The sequence below is a fragment of the Pleuronectes platessa genome, chromosome 13 (assembly GCF_947347685.1).
Source record: "Pleuronectes platessa chromosome 13, fPlePla1.1, whole genome shotgun sequence".
Taxonomy (NCBI): Eukaryota; Metazoa; Chordata; class Actinopteri; order Pleuronectiformes; family Pleuronectidae; genus Pleuronectes; species Pleuronectes platessa.
In genome coordinates this window covers 13,679,673-13,695,508 of record NC_070638.1, presented here as the reverse complement: position 1 = coordinate 13,695,508, position 15,836 = coordinate 13,679,673, and the positions used below count along the sequence as shown (strand labels likewise).

The following is a 15,836-nucleotide window of genomic DNA, read 5'->3' as shown; positions in this document are numbered from 1 at the left end:
TAAAGATCAGTTGTCAGTCGATGTTAATCGCAAGCTGGTGGTTTCAGGTAATAAAAACAAGATATGCTTGGTTAATTCCTCCTCCAGCAATAATTACTTTTAGTTCCTTCTGCCCCTTCATCAGGAAAATGTAGCCTCTAGGCCTCTGCCCAACAGCTGAAGACCACCTGGAGAGAAATCATTTTAACACGAGCCATCTTTCTGCCGAAGAATTGAAAAATGGTTTCCAAAACTCCTTGTTGTTTAAAAAGAATTTAAAAAATGAATGGTGCCTCCACAGCATTAATCTATGCAGTCAGGAACTCAGCCGCTCCCTTGTGGGCCCATTATGTCTGCGATGCTGCATCTGTGAAGAATGTATATTTCAGAGCAGAGCTTCTCCTCTTAGTGTGTAGAATTGAGTGCACAGAGGAAACAGAAATCATCCAAGTCCCCTTCACATACATGTTCATATGTACATGTTCACAGACACACAGGTGCATCACATGTTTCACCCCCCCCCCCCCCCCCCCCCCCCCCCCCCTCAACCTCCCCTATAGTTGCTTGGTGCTGCTCTGCCCTCAGGTGGCAGACTACTGCTACTGCATCCTGAAGTGGTAAAACCTGAGATGATCTTTGACAGGGTAGAATGAACCCTACCGCTGTGTTGTTGCTGCAAGTGTCGGAGGTTTTTTGGGACATATTTAACAATTAATTTATTCAAAAGCGATGTAGTGACAAAAAGGCATGGATAAAATACGTCTAATAATAATCCTTACAATTTCAATAGGGCCTCACGTCTGTCAGTGCTTGTCAGTGCTCGGGCCCTAGTGAAATACAAAAAATACAAACACATTATAACTGTTTTTTTTTTTTTTGTATGTACAGTGAAGTTTTCTATATTTGTATCTCATCCATGGAGTCTAGGTAAAGATCCCCCGCATTAAGAATTTGTAAATTTGCCCCTGAAACATTCTGTGTACAGTTTTAGCATTTGCTCCATAATTCAAGAAATGAACATCTTCATCTGCATCCCCTGAATGTGACTCACTGATGAAAATTAAGTCTAACTGATGTGTAGAAGTGACTGAGTCAGAAAAGCTGAGTCATATATGAACTGAATTAGTCTATGTAAAGTTTATAAACATTTTGAATTTAGGTGTCAATTTGCCTTTTTTGACTGTTCCAAAACTTAAAAAGATTTCGCTACATGGCAACATAGCCCGATCACTACTGACTACGATAGTGCAAGATGGCTGCATTCATATCTATGTTGGCAGAATATGAGATAAACTTCCTCAAACTAAAGGAAGAAGTCAAAACTGTGCCTTTCTTCTTCAGAGGAAAGATCAGAGAGAGCTGGGTGTGAAGTTGCTACGAAGACTAACTAACGGTAAATAATAAAAACAGCATGCAAAGAGAATAACGAAAACGCACTAATACACCCAGCAGGGACTGAATGGCGCAGCAGCGCGCTCGCACAGCCACACAAACATAAACACGCACCCACACTTTGCCTCATCAGCGCCCCCTGCTGCAGCTTCTTCCCTGCAGCAGCAGTAGCAGCAGCAGCACCGGGACTGCCTGTCCTCAAGAGTTCACAGCAATAAACCGTCTCACACGAAGAGCAACCACCTGCAGACAAAATGGTGAGTCTACAGTGTGTGTGTGCTCTTATTGTGTATTTTGTATGTTTGAAGCAGGAGAAAGAAAACCAGCTGACAGCGGCTCTTCTGGATCATTATGACAGTTTGAGTGCAACAAGCTGCGGAGGCTGTCAGGGGCGAGTGCGGCTCCCACCGATGCCGATGCCCGGTGTTTTGTGACGTGTTGAGTGTGGTTGTGTGTGTGTGTGTGTGTGTGTGTACGTGTGTTATATACGCAGCAGCTGATTAGGAGCAGGGCTGTGGCCTAAAAGCTGCCTGGGCCTCTGTGCTCTGTGACGTTCACAACAAATCTTTTAATATCAAGCTGTGACACGATGTGAGGGGATATGTCCTGACTGCTCTCATGTGCATGTCGGTGAATCCTGTTATCTCCATAACCCGCAGATTTAGACTGGTCTGGAGGGGGCGACAGAAATATTTTTGGCCTCCAATAAAGACCTCACCTACACAGAGCTGCAGCACTGCCTCACCATGGTGGATAACTTTAAATGGTCTTAATACATTTATGATTACTGATATTACTCAGTCTGGATATCTAGGATTAGTATCATGGAATTGTTAAATTAATAAATGAATACTGGAATTATGTTAGATATCTATACTGTCCATCTATACTGTCCCTTTTTTGTCATATAAGTTAGTAATTTTATAATAGGTCCATTTAAACCCACTATGGTGATTTATTTTTTAAATAATATGTTTCATACCATGACATAAAGATCACAAAACCCCTTTATGGTCTTAAAAGTCCCCTAATTAATGCAAACATCAATTTAATTCTTAACTTATGCCCCACCTTTATTTTACTTTATCTAAACATGTCAGTTTTTTTTCTTGTCACCATGATTCATGAATTATTTTTTGCAGAAATTATTGAAAATGTATCTCATAGCGTTAAAAAAAAAGTGAAAAAGATATCCTGGATGTGTCCCCTGATCCAGATCTGCATGGAATGTAATGATTTCTTCAGTGACCTGTACCACACCCTTTAACCAAGTTCCGTGTTAATCAGTTCAGTATCTTTTGTGTAGTCTTGCTCACATACAAACATGTATACCCATCAACAAACAAAGGGACGATTGGGAAAACATAACCTCCAGATCAAAATAAACTGATTATATATGATATTATAAAGCAGTCTAAGCCCTCAATCATTACGCACATATTGAAACACGTAGCTTTTGTCTGTTAAATAATATTTCAAATCATTATTTAGCATATTTTTTATATATTTGCCACATTGTTATTGTAATTTAAGGTCTAACATTGATAACATTCTACTCCCTGCATGATTGAGTAATGTGGTGCTAGTGATTCAGCACTTCTGGTGCTGGTCAGAAGCCAGAAGGTGAAGTCTACATGCGGTGTTGATCAGGCCCATGGATTCAGTTACAGACATGTCTTTCTTTTTATAACTCCACTCGGAACAGCATTAGAGATCTGGACATAAATATTATTACAACCGCTGCTGGTTGGAACTCCACATGACCCCCTTACCCTCCCTCCCCTTCTCCACCAGGTGAACTTCACAGTGGATCAGATCCGTGCCATCATGGACAAGAAGTCCAACATCAGAAACATATCCGTGATCGCTCACGTGGATCACGGCAAGTCCACGCTGACTGACTCGCTGGTGTCCAAGGCGGGGATCATCGCATCGTCCCGGGCAGGGGAGACCCGTTTCACTGACACGCGCAAAGACGAGCAGGAGCGCTGCATCACCATCAAATCCACGTGCGTTGCCTCAGAGCACAGGGCTCAGACACAGCTCAGTGTTATTGTGCCAAACAGTGAAGGTCCTGAAAACTTGGTTGGAAATCCCAAGAATTCTTAATTGTTTTGTAGTATTAATCACAAAGTGTGCAATAACTTTAATTCAATTTTGGGTGGGGAAACATAGGTAGCATTTATGAATTTAACCCTTAGAAATACATCTGAGCTTCATCAGGACCTTGGCTGTGGGTTGATCAGATTGATTGACAACATGAGAAAACCACTGCACAATTGGCTCTCCGGGCCTTTCATTTTCAAATCAATCTAAAACATCCTGGGAGAAAAATCCATTGACACAGAATCACATTGGGCCTGTTATTATTATGAAATACTATTAATAATATAAATATCATTTCAGCGAGAGCCCAACAGATTTTTGGGGCTGATGACGATAGTAATTCAGTAAATGTGTGTGTATATACAGATATATATCCTACATACAGAATTTTACCTACTATCTATTTAATACAACAATCTCAACTTTAATGTTTGTTCCAGGAAAACGTTAATCTAGCTTTCTAGTTCCTTTAATAAAATGTAAATATTGAAGATGTTTAGAGAAGACAAATTGGTTTTTATAAAAATTCTCCCCAGATGTTTCAATCTGAAGCCAGTACATGTACCAGCACTGACACTGATTAACTGAAATAGTTTGAGTTGGGTCATTGAATAAAACTTGAACTAAGCTCGTCAGCCTCTCTTGACTCACTGAAGAAGAGTATTCAGTTAAATTTATTCATTTTTGTATTCATTCCTTATACATATTTGATGGGGAATTGGTGTTGATAGACAAACACATGTCCAGACTTTAAATGACGCCCTCTCTGTGACTCAGGGCCATCTCCTTGTACTACGAGCTCGAAGACAATGACTTGGCGTTTATCAAGCAGGGTAAAGACGGCAACGGCTTCCTCATCAACCTCATTGATTCTCCGGGTCACGTTGACTTCTCCTCTGAGGTCACCGCTGCCCTCAGGGTGACTGACGGAGCCCTGGTGGTGGTGGACTGTGTCTCAGGTAATCGCACAATGTTTCACGTCTTTGCCTCCCCCATCTCACAAGTGCCCTTCCCACGCTCACCTGCTTGCTTCCTCTGCCAGGCGTGTGTGTACAGACGGAGACCGTGCTGCGGCAGGCCATCGCTGAGCGAATCAAACCGGTTCTGATGATGAACAAGATGGACCGCGCTCTGCTCGAGCTGCAGCTGAAGCCCGACGAGCTCTTCCAGACCTTCCAGCGCATCGTGGAGAACGTCAACGTCATTATCTCAACCTATGGAGAGGACGAGGGAGGACCCATGGGAAGCATCATGGTATGGCACATGCACCACAGACACACACTTGTGCACTAATACAGCGCGAATTTAAAGCAACAGCATTTTATTTGTGATAGCGAAGACGCATGGGCTCTTCTCTCTCAGATTGACCCTATCATCGGCACAGTCGGGTTCGGCTCTGGCCTCCATGGCTGGGCATTCACCCTAAAGCAGTTTGCTGAGATGTACGTAGCGAAGTTTGCTTCGAAAGGATATGCTCAGCTGGGACCAGCAGAGAGGAGTAAGAAAGTGGAGGACATGATGAAGAAGCTGTGGGGAGACAGGTAAACACAAGTGCATTGATAGAGAAAGGTTGCCAGGCTGTAAAGCATGGTTGTTTAATATTTTATAACTCTTCCAGATATTTTGATCCAAGCGTCGGCAAATTCAGTAAGACAGCCATCGGTCCTGATGGTCAGAAACTCCCTCGCACCTTTTGCCAGCTTGTTTTGGACCCCATCTTCAAGGTAACTGAAAATGCACCTTGAAAAAAATTGCAGTTTAATAGGAGCTTAATTCGTCTGATGAATTTTCCAGAGTTCCTGTCTGAAAATGGCTTTAGACTGCACCAGTTTTCATGAGTATTGTTTAATTTCTCTGCCATCAAAATAACTAAATAAATAAAAGAGGATGTCTTCATTTGTATTTGCCCTCTCTCATTTTCCTCTAAGGTGTTCGATGCCATCATGAACTTCAATAAGGACGAGGCGGCCAAACTCATTGAGAAGCTGGACGTCAAACTGGACTCGGAGGACAAGGACAAGGAGGGGAAGCCCCTGCTGAAGGCCGTGATGCGTCGCTGGCTGCCGGCTGGAGAGGCCCTGCTCCAGATGATCACTATCCACCTGCCCTCCCCCGTCACTGCACAGAGATACCGCTGTGAGCTGCTGTACGAGGGGCCAGGAGACGACGAGGTTGCCATGGGTCAGTGAAACATGGACGAGACATCATTTAATTAGGAGCAACATGACTATGACTTTATTTAGATGTTGAGCTGAACATATTCTCTCTTTTCAGGTATCAAGAACTGTGACCCCAAGGCTCCGCTGATGATGTACATCTCCAAGATGGTGCCAACCACCGACAAGGGTCGTTTCTACGCCTTTGGCCGTGTTTTCTCTGGATGTGTGTCCACTGGTCAGAAAGTTCGCATTATGGGGCCAAACTTCACGCCCGGCAAGAAAGAGGACCTCTACTGCAAACCCATCCAGAGGCGAGCGTGTCTTGTTTAGAAACGACAGCATCTCTGCTCCTCTCGTGTTTCCAGGTTATTTGTTGGCAACTTGTTCATCAAACGTAATTCTCTTCTTTTATCCAGGACCATTCTGATGATGGGCCGCTATGTGGAGCCTATTGAAGACGTCCCATGCGGCAACATCGTGGGTCTTGTTGGAGTCGACCAGTACCTTATTAAGACAGGGACCATTACCACCTTTGAACAAGTATGGCTTTTTTCCTCCCTCCTTCATGCAACAAACAGTGGTGTGGCCTGTCCCGATTCCTCTCCCTTGGCCCTACCCCTAGATACGAGGGGCCCCTTGCTGGGTAGTGTCCCCTTCAAACGGAGCCACAAGGGGTAGATCTAGAATATCTTCCCCTAGGAGCTGGGACACCAATTGCTACGTCATGTGCAGCCAACCAACGTTATTACAATGACAAACAATATCAAGTAACGGTTTTGAATACACTACGTTGAAGAGGGTGTTTGAAGAGCTGGATGGCCACTACCTCTACATCACTAAGGAAATGAGACAACAGCACCCCTTCGTGGCCCTGTTCAAAACAAAGGGTCTAGACCAAGTGGTAGGGCTAAGGGGTGAACTTGGACATTTCCTTTCTGTACAGTGTATTTATAATGAGGTATTGTCACAACTGTCAACTTGGTGGCTTTGTCCGCAGGCCCACAACATGAGGGTGATGAAGTTCAGCGTGAGCCCAGTGGTCAGAGTCGCTGTGGAGGCCAAGAACCCCGCTGACCTGCCCAAGCTGGTGGAGGGTCTGAAGCGCCTGGCCAAGTCCGACCCCATGGTGCAGTGCATCATCGAGGAGTCCGGGGAGCACATCGTCGCCGGGGCGGGGGAGCTGCACCTGGAGATCTGCCTGAAAGACCTGGAGGAGGACCACGCCTGCATTCCACTGAAGGTGAGACGGCCAGAACAGAGGGACAGAGGTCTTTCAATAAGATCCGCAGGTCAATGTTATTAAGCTGAATCAGAAATGAATTCAAAATGTATTTATTTACATGGAAGCAGTTACATGAGGTGAAAAACATGTCAAGCTTCTTCACTCGACTGATATCGGATATTTCAGATTCCCCAACAAATTCAAACACACCACTTCAAGTACAAAAAAAATCAAATATTGTCATAGCTAAATTACGTAAACTAAAATAACACTAAATCTGATCTGCACCTAATTACACACACACGGGGATTCAACTGCAGCATTCAACTTCACCACTAGGTGTCACCAAGTTCTACACACTGAACCTTTAAAGGAACTCATATGATCCTCGACTTAGTGCACTCCCACCCCTTTTCTCAAGCATGATGTCCTCTCCCTTCATCTCTCTCCAGAAATCAGACCCAGTCGTCTCTTACAGAGAGACAGTGTCAGAAGAATCAGACCAGATGTGTTTGTCCAAGTCGCCCAACAAGCACAATCGTCTCTTCATGAAGTCCCGTCCTTTCCCCGACGGCCTGGGTGAGGATATCGAGAAGGGGGACGTCAGCGCTCGGCAGGAACTGAAGGTTCGCGCTCGTTACCTCGCCGACAAGTACGAGTGGGAGGTGACAGAGGCCAGGAAGATCTGGTGCTTCGGTCCAGATGGGTCGGGGCCCAACCTGCTGATAGACATGACGAAGGGAGTTCAGTACCTCAACGAGATCAAGGACAGTGTGGTGGCCGGTTTCCAGTGGGCAACCAAAGAGGTGGGCAGCGATTCATAATGGTTGCAGTTACATTTCACTATTTGTACATGTACTCGCATCCTCCAGAAATCATTGATGCATTCTCTGTCTTCATCCTGCAGGGCGCGCTATGTGAGGAAAACATGCGATCCATTCGCTTCGACATCTATGACGTGACGCTGCACACAGACGCCATCCACCGTGGTGGAGGACAGATTATTCCCACAGCTCGTAGGGTCCTGTACGCCTGCCAGCTCACCGCCCAGCCCCGTCTCATGGAGCCCATTTACCTGGTGGAGATACAGGTATGTATGGAGGCGGCCGCCCTCAAAAACAAAGTGATATCAAGACTGTTGATTCTGTAAATATATGACCCTTCAAGTTGACATATACATAGACTACATTTTCTGTGAGTATATTTGAACAGATAGAGAAACATAACTTACACACACTAAACATATAATCCCCATAAAATGTTAGACATTAATCAAGTGTCTTGCTGTTAATGTTCAATTTCTTCGAGCCAGTTTACCGGGTATTTCTGATCGCTGTGCCTTGTATTTGCACAGTGCCCCGAGCAGGTGGTCGGTGGGATCTATGGCGTGTTAAACAGGAAACGAGGTCACGTGTTCGAGGAATCCCAGGTGATGGGAACTCCCATGTTTGTGGTGAAAGCCTTCCTGCCTGTCAACGAGTCATTTGGTGAGTTTGTGGATCAGTCTGTGAATCTGTTTATTGTTGGATCTATCTATAAAACCTGTAGTTTCTTGATAAAATTGTATTTCACTAGTTTGACCCAATAGAGTTGAATAAAATGAAGTATGAATAGACGAAATATGCTCTGTGAAGTGTCTGTACATGAAGATCCATGTTAGTGTTTTTATTGTGATTATTTTAAATATTGTAAAATTATATGAATGACACTGAAAAATGTCTGTGCGAATCTTAGACTGTTTATAAAGATGGATTATTGACTTCCTCCCACTATCAAGAAACTAAGCAAAAAAATCCTGGAGCCAGAGTCTCTGCAGTAGTGATCAGGGTCACCAGTATAAAACACCAGTATTATAACGACCACCTAAAATGACAGAAAACTAATAGGCAGGATTAATGACCTATACTGCAGACAGCCACCAGGTGGCGATCAAGATGCCTTGGCTTCATTTTACTGGGGGCAAGTCATGTCATCCATATCTATTTTTAGTCTATGATGCATCGTCAGACTAATTTGTTTACAACAAACCAAACTTGATGAAGATGTTAAGCAATTCCAGCTGATCACAGTCACATTGTTGGCAGAGAGAGCAGTTCTATTTATATGTGTTTATTTCCTCCAGGGTTCACAGCTGACCTGCGCAGTAACACTGGAGGACAGGCCTTCCCTCAGTGCATATTTGACCACTGGCAGATTCTCCCGGGGGACCCCAGCGACCCCACCTGCAGAGCCCACCAAGTTGTTGCTGAAATTAGGAAACGCAAAGGCCTGAAAGAAGGCATCCCCCTCCTCGAAAACTACTTGGACAAAATGTAAACTCTGACCCTGGATTAAAAAGATTTAAACCAAATCAATCTCTAAACCCTACCCCGTGGGCACTTTAAAATCTTTGCACAGGCTTACAGATACTTTGCACAAAATTGTTTGGCTATGAGTCCGGAGTAGAAATAATGCTTAAGTTTTCGTTTGAGGCTAGTGGAAGCAGCATTGCTATCTTTTTTTTCATTTCACAGCTACAGGACACCAAGTGCCTAGGGCAAGGGTTTTGGGGAACCATTAGATTAAAGCAGTAGTATTATAAATTCCTTGTTTCTTCTATTCCTCCTTATTCCCCTCCGACTCCTCTGCCAGGACGGGCCTGTTCACTGCACTGTGATACTACTGCAATAATGTGTATTTAAATGGTTGGTGGCCATATGAAACCATGGGAATTACATTAAAGATCCTGAATTGGACCTTTGTTCAGTGGATGTACTGCATTAAAACATTTAACTCATGATGAAAAATGTGACTCCTGAAATTGTGTTATTGCATCAGTCAGACGCTGAAGGGAAAGTTTGACATTTTGAGATATAAGAATATTGACTTTCTGACATTGAGTTAGACAAAACTATTGATAATGATTAATCTCTGAGGGGCCCCTGTTGACCCCCACTATATGTGTCAGTGTTTCCCCAGACACTCAGAAAACCACCAGTACACTAGATTAGAAATAATCAGTTGATCGATTTAAAAGTTGAAACGATAAACGATTAAACATTTATCTTTTTTTTAGGAACAATTCAACAGCATTGGTTTCTCAGATGTGAATATTTGCTTGGCTGTCGCTTCAGTGACCATTTCCACAATTACCAGCGTAATAGTAAATAATGATGGATTGCTATTTCTTATTTCATGGGTTATCTGGGTTTGGTAATGCATATACTGTATAATAATTAAAGCAACAACTAAATAAAAGATTAAACTACTAATAAGGCAACTGTTGAAGCTTCAATGTTCCAGTCTGCCATGCGAATTTCTCAGTTAATGGAAACTAAAAACTCAAGGAATAAAAGTAGGCTATTTCGTTATCTTTATATTTTAAATACTCAATTCACCAAAGGCAATAACTGTCAGGTAGAGTGATGATGAAAATACTTGTTTGTTACATCTTACCTAAGGTTTTTGTGCTAATGACACGACAGAGAGAAACTTGATTAAGCAACATCTGTCTACAAGATGGAGGGAACGTCAGTTGATTTTGTACTTTACTAAAGGGATAGTTCACTGAAAAATGAAAATTCACTCATTCACTGAATTTATTCCTGCTAGCTTGTACTTGCCTAATTCTTCTGTACCACTGGCATTTACATCTCAGGATTTTATTTATTAACTTTTTTATGTAATTTCACATTTCATCCAATGAAAAGAAGAACATAGATTAGAGAGATTATAAAGGTGCCGATAGATGTTTTCTCAGCTATGTTAACCATTTGCTGGGTTTAGCCCACTGTTACATTTAAAGGTCAGACACTACAAGAGACACCAATCCTCAATGACTGTCTACAACAAAGCACATTCCTCAAAATGTCATTTTTTTTACTTCAGATGAAGAGTTAAAGAAACAAGCATCACAATATGTTTTCCTCACTCTTTAATCAATAGTTATTTCAAGTTACATATATAATGTTAATAAATGCCACTTTAATATACAACCCTTTAACTTCCGCACCAAGAAGGAAAGTTCTTCCCCAACACTTTTTAAAACAAAGCTAAATAGAAACATATCTGAAGAATCAGTGTGCATCCATAGAACAACCAAATGAACATATGCAAGGCCAAGAAGTGCAAGGTATCTTGGTTATAGGCAACTACCAAGCAAGGACACAAGATATCACAGATTGTACTGTATGTAGAAACCCAAAATTGCTTACCATAACCATATTGTTAAGATTAGTATGAAGTTTGGTTCAAATTTGCCAAGAATCCGTTAAGCCTACGAGGTCTTCAAGTCTATGGAAGTCATGTCAGTGAAATGCTGGTCTATACTGAACAATGCTAAGGATCGTTTCTTGGCAAATTGTGATATTACTGTACATTCATACACTTGCGACTCTCCTTCGCACAAATGCTGCTGAGTACAGGAAGGGGGAATCATACAGCTTAAGAAGAATTCAGTGTCAAGCTTTATGCCGTCAATCCACAGCAGGGACATGGATACTGTGAATGATCTAAGAAGCTCCTCCCTCCCTCTCTGCTTCCCCCGTGGAGTCTGTTACAGTCATGTCTGTTTCAGAGACTGGCACCACTACAACACAATGGGATAAAAAGAAGTCACTAAGAAAGAGAGACAGCATCTCAAATGACGAACTACACCCCATGTAGTGACCTACATCGCCCCACAGCAAGTTGTCTTCCCATGTGGCCGACGGTAGGACACTATATGGAGGGAACAGTATGATGTCTGACAGATTAGTCCCCAGTTGGGCTGCTGAGGTGTGGCCCTGCGCTGGTGTCAGTCAGTCACATTTGATGGAAAATCGTTGCCATGTCGGAGGTGACTATGTGTAGAAGATGACCTCAGGAATCTGTCCGTCCTCGACGGAAGTGCCGTTGTTGTTGCCCGCTGCGTAGCAGAAGGTGAAACAGGTCTTTGTGCCGGTGGATGATGACTCATATGTAACCTTTCGCATTCCCTTCGTCCCATAATGAGAGTCTGGACCCTGTACGTCAGAAAGAGGAGGAAGAGGAAGCTGAATACTCAATAGAAGCAAATCAGATTATCCCATTATAACCATTAAGGGGAAAATAAAACATCCTATACTCCAGTGCACTGCTGAATAGCATTGTGCAAGTTTAATGATTTGTATTATTTATTAATTATTCACAAAAAAATTCCCAAACCTTAAGTGTTGCGCAGGCAGTGTAGTTGACGTTGGGTAGAATCTCCACTGGTTCTTTGAACATGACTCTGAATGTGTTAGCTGAGCCGTCACAGCTGAAGCCTGTGTCGTTCTGTCCCAGCACCGTGTTACTGTCTGTGTGAATTATCTGCATGAAGAGAAGGTTTCACAAACATCCAGAATATGTTAAACAGGATCAGAGACGCTATTAAAGAAAGATAAAACCACTTCTGACAGGAAAAGTCTGAAACACAAAGGATGGCAGTTGTATGACAAATATAGCACCAAGCCAATCATGTTTTTGCACTGATGCAAATAGTTTTTAGAGCTCTTTCTTTCTTTTTTTACTTTGTTTGGGGGGAGCAACAGGGCCAATTCTTTCTGATTTAATTCTATGTTATTGGATTTTACTGAAAATTTTGTTCATGCAGTTTTTATTTCCCCATTAAAATTGCATCTGTGGCTCTTGAAATAAATACTAGCGTTTTGCCTAGATGGCTGCCAAGGGATGAGACTTTCATCTGAATTCTGAAGGGTTCATACCTGTATGTTGACCTGGTAGTCTGTGGGTCCGTGTATGGAGCCATAGAGGCCGAAACCAACCACAAATATCCTTCTGTTTACTGAGAAGCTGAGAGGAAGAGGGAATATATTTTCATTGACTACACAGTAATTATCTTGGCAGATGAAATCATAGGCCAATTTCAGATGTAAGTCGCACATTAATATAAATTAATATGCCACAACATCTCAATTCATTCAGTTTGTATTTTTGTTAAAAGACTGTGAAATAATTAAAATGTTCTGCTCCTCTCTCACCGTATGCGATCACTTGTCCCGCTGTACCCCCAGCGGCTCTCCACCTGTCCAAAACGTGTGATGCTGCACTCCTTCCCGCGGAGGCAGCAGCGAGGCCGGTCGATGAACTCTACACGAGGCTTAGGGTTTACTGTGAAGTGGAGAAAGAGACTCACCACCTCTCTGTCTGTGAGAATACTGGACTGGGCTGGACCTGAAGAGACATTGACAAAACCAATTGACAATAATCAAGAGTCTGAGGTCGCCAAAGAGCGAGAGCAGTAAAGAGACTGTGACAGTTTACTCTGTTGTCGCTCACCTGCAGCAAACTCCTCGATGGTCATGAGAGGGAAGCGGATGAGTGTGAGCGCTTTGCCCAGGACCTTGCGTTTGTTTTCAGGCGTCGGCTGCAACTGCTGCCTGTGAGCCTCGGCCTCCGCCCAACGCACCGCAGCTCCGAACAGACGCACCTCCCTCACCCCGAGAGTATCCCTCTCCAGCACAGCCACCAATGTATCTAAAGGAGGGAGACATACAAATCAATGGCCTGCTGCACAACACATTGAAACAAATGGCCTTCAAAAGGAATAGCAAGATTGAGGGTGAGAGTGCAGGATTTACCCAGGTCTATGTCTGTAAAGCCCTCAGCAGCAAGAGCGTCTCCAGTGTTTTTATCAATGTTTTCTAGACAAAGGCTGGCGAGCTGTGGCTCATCAAACAGCCGAGCCTGAAAAAAATGATAAACATCAGTTTGAGAAATGCACATATGTAATATGTCTCACGTCTTTAAGGTAGATTAGTTTCACCTCGATAAAACTGCAATTCTCTAGACCAAAAATTCACTTCTCCATTTCTCTAACTATATAGGGGATGTCATTGTTGTGTATTTATAGATTTATTTATTTGTGTTAAGTTATGAATGTCAAACTGGATAATAAAATAAAATAAAATAAGTGGCATGTATTTTCTGTATGTATTTTATTTGTTTTTCAAAAGGTTTAACCTGACCTGTGTAAGCAGCATGAAAGCGTTGTCTGCTCTCAGGTTCTTCTTGAGGAACTCCACGCAGTGAGCCTCCAGGGCCGGCACTGCATACTTCTTAGCCGTGTAAAGTGTGGTCATCACTGTCTCAGGCCCGATCTGGACTTCATCAGAGTAGAGGAACCTGCGGGAGAATCCACGTGTGAGTGAGGCTCTCTTTATGTCTTGAAGATGCCACTCAAGCTTTTGAGTCCAATCAAATAGACTTCAACAAAACCCTGTAGTCCAGGTGCATCGTTTCAAGAGGTTTACTGAAATACTTTCTTCAAATAAAAAGTTATGACAATGTCCTCAAAACAAAACACACAACCATAATAAGTAGACAAAGCGTAAATAGAGTCATCATTGGTACCATTTAAACATTAAGCTGTAATGTAAATATATTTACAACTCTTTTACAAGTTGCTCTAACACAACAGTTTATACATGACCGACCAATTTTACTATGTCACTAATTTATTGATTTGGAAGCTTAACCTGATTGATTTTGCATTGTCTGAGCCTTCCATTTAGATGCCAGTTATAACATTACCAGCTGCTTATACAAGCAATCCACAAAGCAACCAGATTTATCATGAGGTCAAACAGATGGTTACAATTCAGTTTAAACTTCTCAGCCTCACATATCCACCACTGCACCATCAGGCTCCTCCATATATCTAACAGATCTAATCTACCCTTATTCATTTGCTTGCTCTCTCAGATCCAATAAAAGAAATCTATCTACCCTATGCCGCTGTATCATGACTTATGGAAACAGGGCTTTTGAGGCGATAGCACCAAAGCTGTGGAACACCCAACCTAAATCTTTAAGATTTGCTGATCATTCAAAAACCAGTTAAAAAACATTTGAGTCAATCGGTTGAATTATACGTACCAGCTCTGTCCCCATGTGCACTTTACTTTTAGAAAATCGTCTAAGTGGGCAGATAAAAAATGCTTTTATATCCATATTTTACTAGTTTATAACATCCTATATTTACAAAGAGAAGTAACTATTTTGAGTAAAAGGCTAAAATATTAAGAAATACTTTAACCGAATATTGTGCTTAATTTGATATAACGCACAAAACGGAGTTCTTGCCCATGTTTAAATAATATAATAACATACTATATACTATACTATAATAACATGACTAAATACTGCATTTAACAATAACAACACACGTCCACTTTAATGACAGGCAGGTCGTCAGTTCACATGATCTGTCCTTCCTTACTTCAGCAGGGCGAGAAAAGCAGCTGGTTCCACATCTGGAAGCTCGATTTCCGTTGAGGTCGTCGCCATCCCACCGTTAAACATGGCATCGAACACAGCGCTCCCCACAGCCAGAACAAACCTGACGGTGTCAACAAGCAGCGGCACACGGGTCAACACAGGACGCGATACACATTCAGAAGTAGCCGGTAGACATCGTTCACATATCGCCCCTCTTACCTGTGTGCAGGTATCCTCTGGACCCCCATTCCTTTGCCCACTAGAAAATGAACGTCGCTCAGCACCTCGTTGTTGAACAGGAAAGCAAAGCGCTCCTTCACGGTGCTCTTCGTAGCCTGCCAGTTGTAGACCGGCTCCCGGTACACCAGCACGGACGCGGCCGCCGGAGTGGCGGTCGGCGCGGCCGCCTGCAACGCGTTCGACGCCGCGGTTGCCATGTTGGACGCCTGGGTGGCCATGGCTCCGCTTGCCGCAGCACCTGCCGCAGCGGACTGCTGCAGGGAGTTCTGCGCAGTCGGCGGCGCTCCGGTCGCGACACCGTTGCTGTCGCCGCCGCCAGGCCCCAGCTGCGGGTTAGGACGCCTCGCGACTCCCGACCCTCCCCCGGCCGCACCGACCCCTCCGCCGTTGGACGCAGGCATCGAGAAAACGCTGTTACTGGGCTGGCTGTTTCCCAAAGGACCCGCGCCGGAGAAATTAAGGCAAGGAGGCCTGCCGCTGTTGTCTCCAGCAGCCATCTTGGACTTAGCGTATGCGTA

The 15,836-nt window shown here is 43.4% G+C and overlaps 2 protein-coding genes across 2 annotated transcripts; one reads left to right on the top strand and one right to left on the bottom strand.

Annotated features, from left to right (window-relative positions):
* The first annotated feature begins 1,529 nt into the window (after positions 1-1,529).
* On the top strand, positions 1,530-9,621 carry LOC128454695 (elongation factor 2). The gene is made up of 14 exons (XM_053438173.1): positions 1,530-1,628; positions 3,166-3,380; positions 4,255-4,436; positions 4,520-4,731; positions 4,840-5,018; positions 5,096-5,201; positions 5,406-5,658; positions 5,752-5,947; positions 6,053-6,176; positions 6,634-6,876; positions 7,311-7,664; positions 7,766-7,948; positions 8,213-8,345; positions 8,981-9,621. The coding sequence occupies exons 1-14, from the start codon at positions 1,626-1,628 to the stop codon at positions 9,172-9,174; spliced, it is 2,577 nt and encodes an 858-aa protein (XP_053294148.1). The 5' UTR covers positions 1,530-1,625; the 3' UTR covers positions 9,175-9,621.
* A 1,133-nt stretch (positions 9,622-10,754) lies between these two features.
* LOC128454212 (BTB/POZ domain-containing protein 2) lies at positions 10,755-15,836 on the bottom strand. The gene is made up of 9 exons (XM_053437512.1): positions 15,298-15,836; positions 15,080-15,199; positions 13,827-13,983; positions 13,440-13,545; positions 13,138-13,335; positions 12,840-13,032; positions 12,564-12,651; positions 12,022-12,168; positions 10,755-11,840 (listed from the first exon to the last, which is right to left on the bottom strand). The coding sequence occupies exons 1-9, from the start codon at positions 15,813-15,815 to the stop codon at positions 11,679-11,681; spliced, it is 1,689 nt and encodes a 562-aa protein (XP_053293487.1). The 5' UTR covers positions 15,816-15,836; the 3' UTR covers positions 10,755-11,678.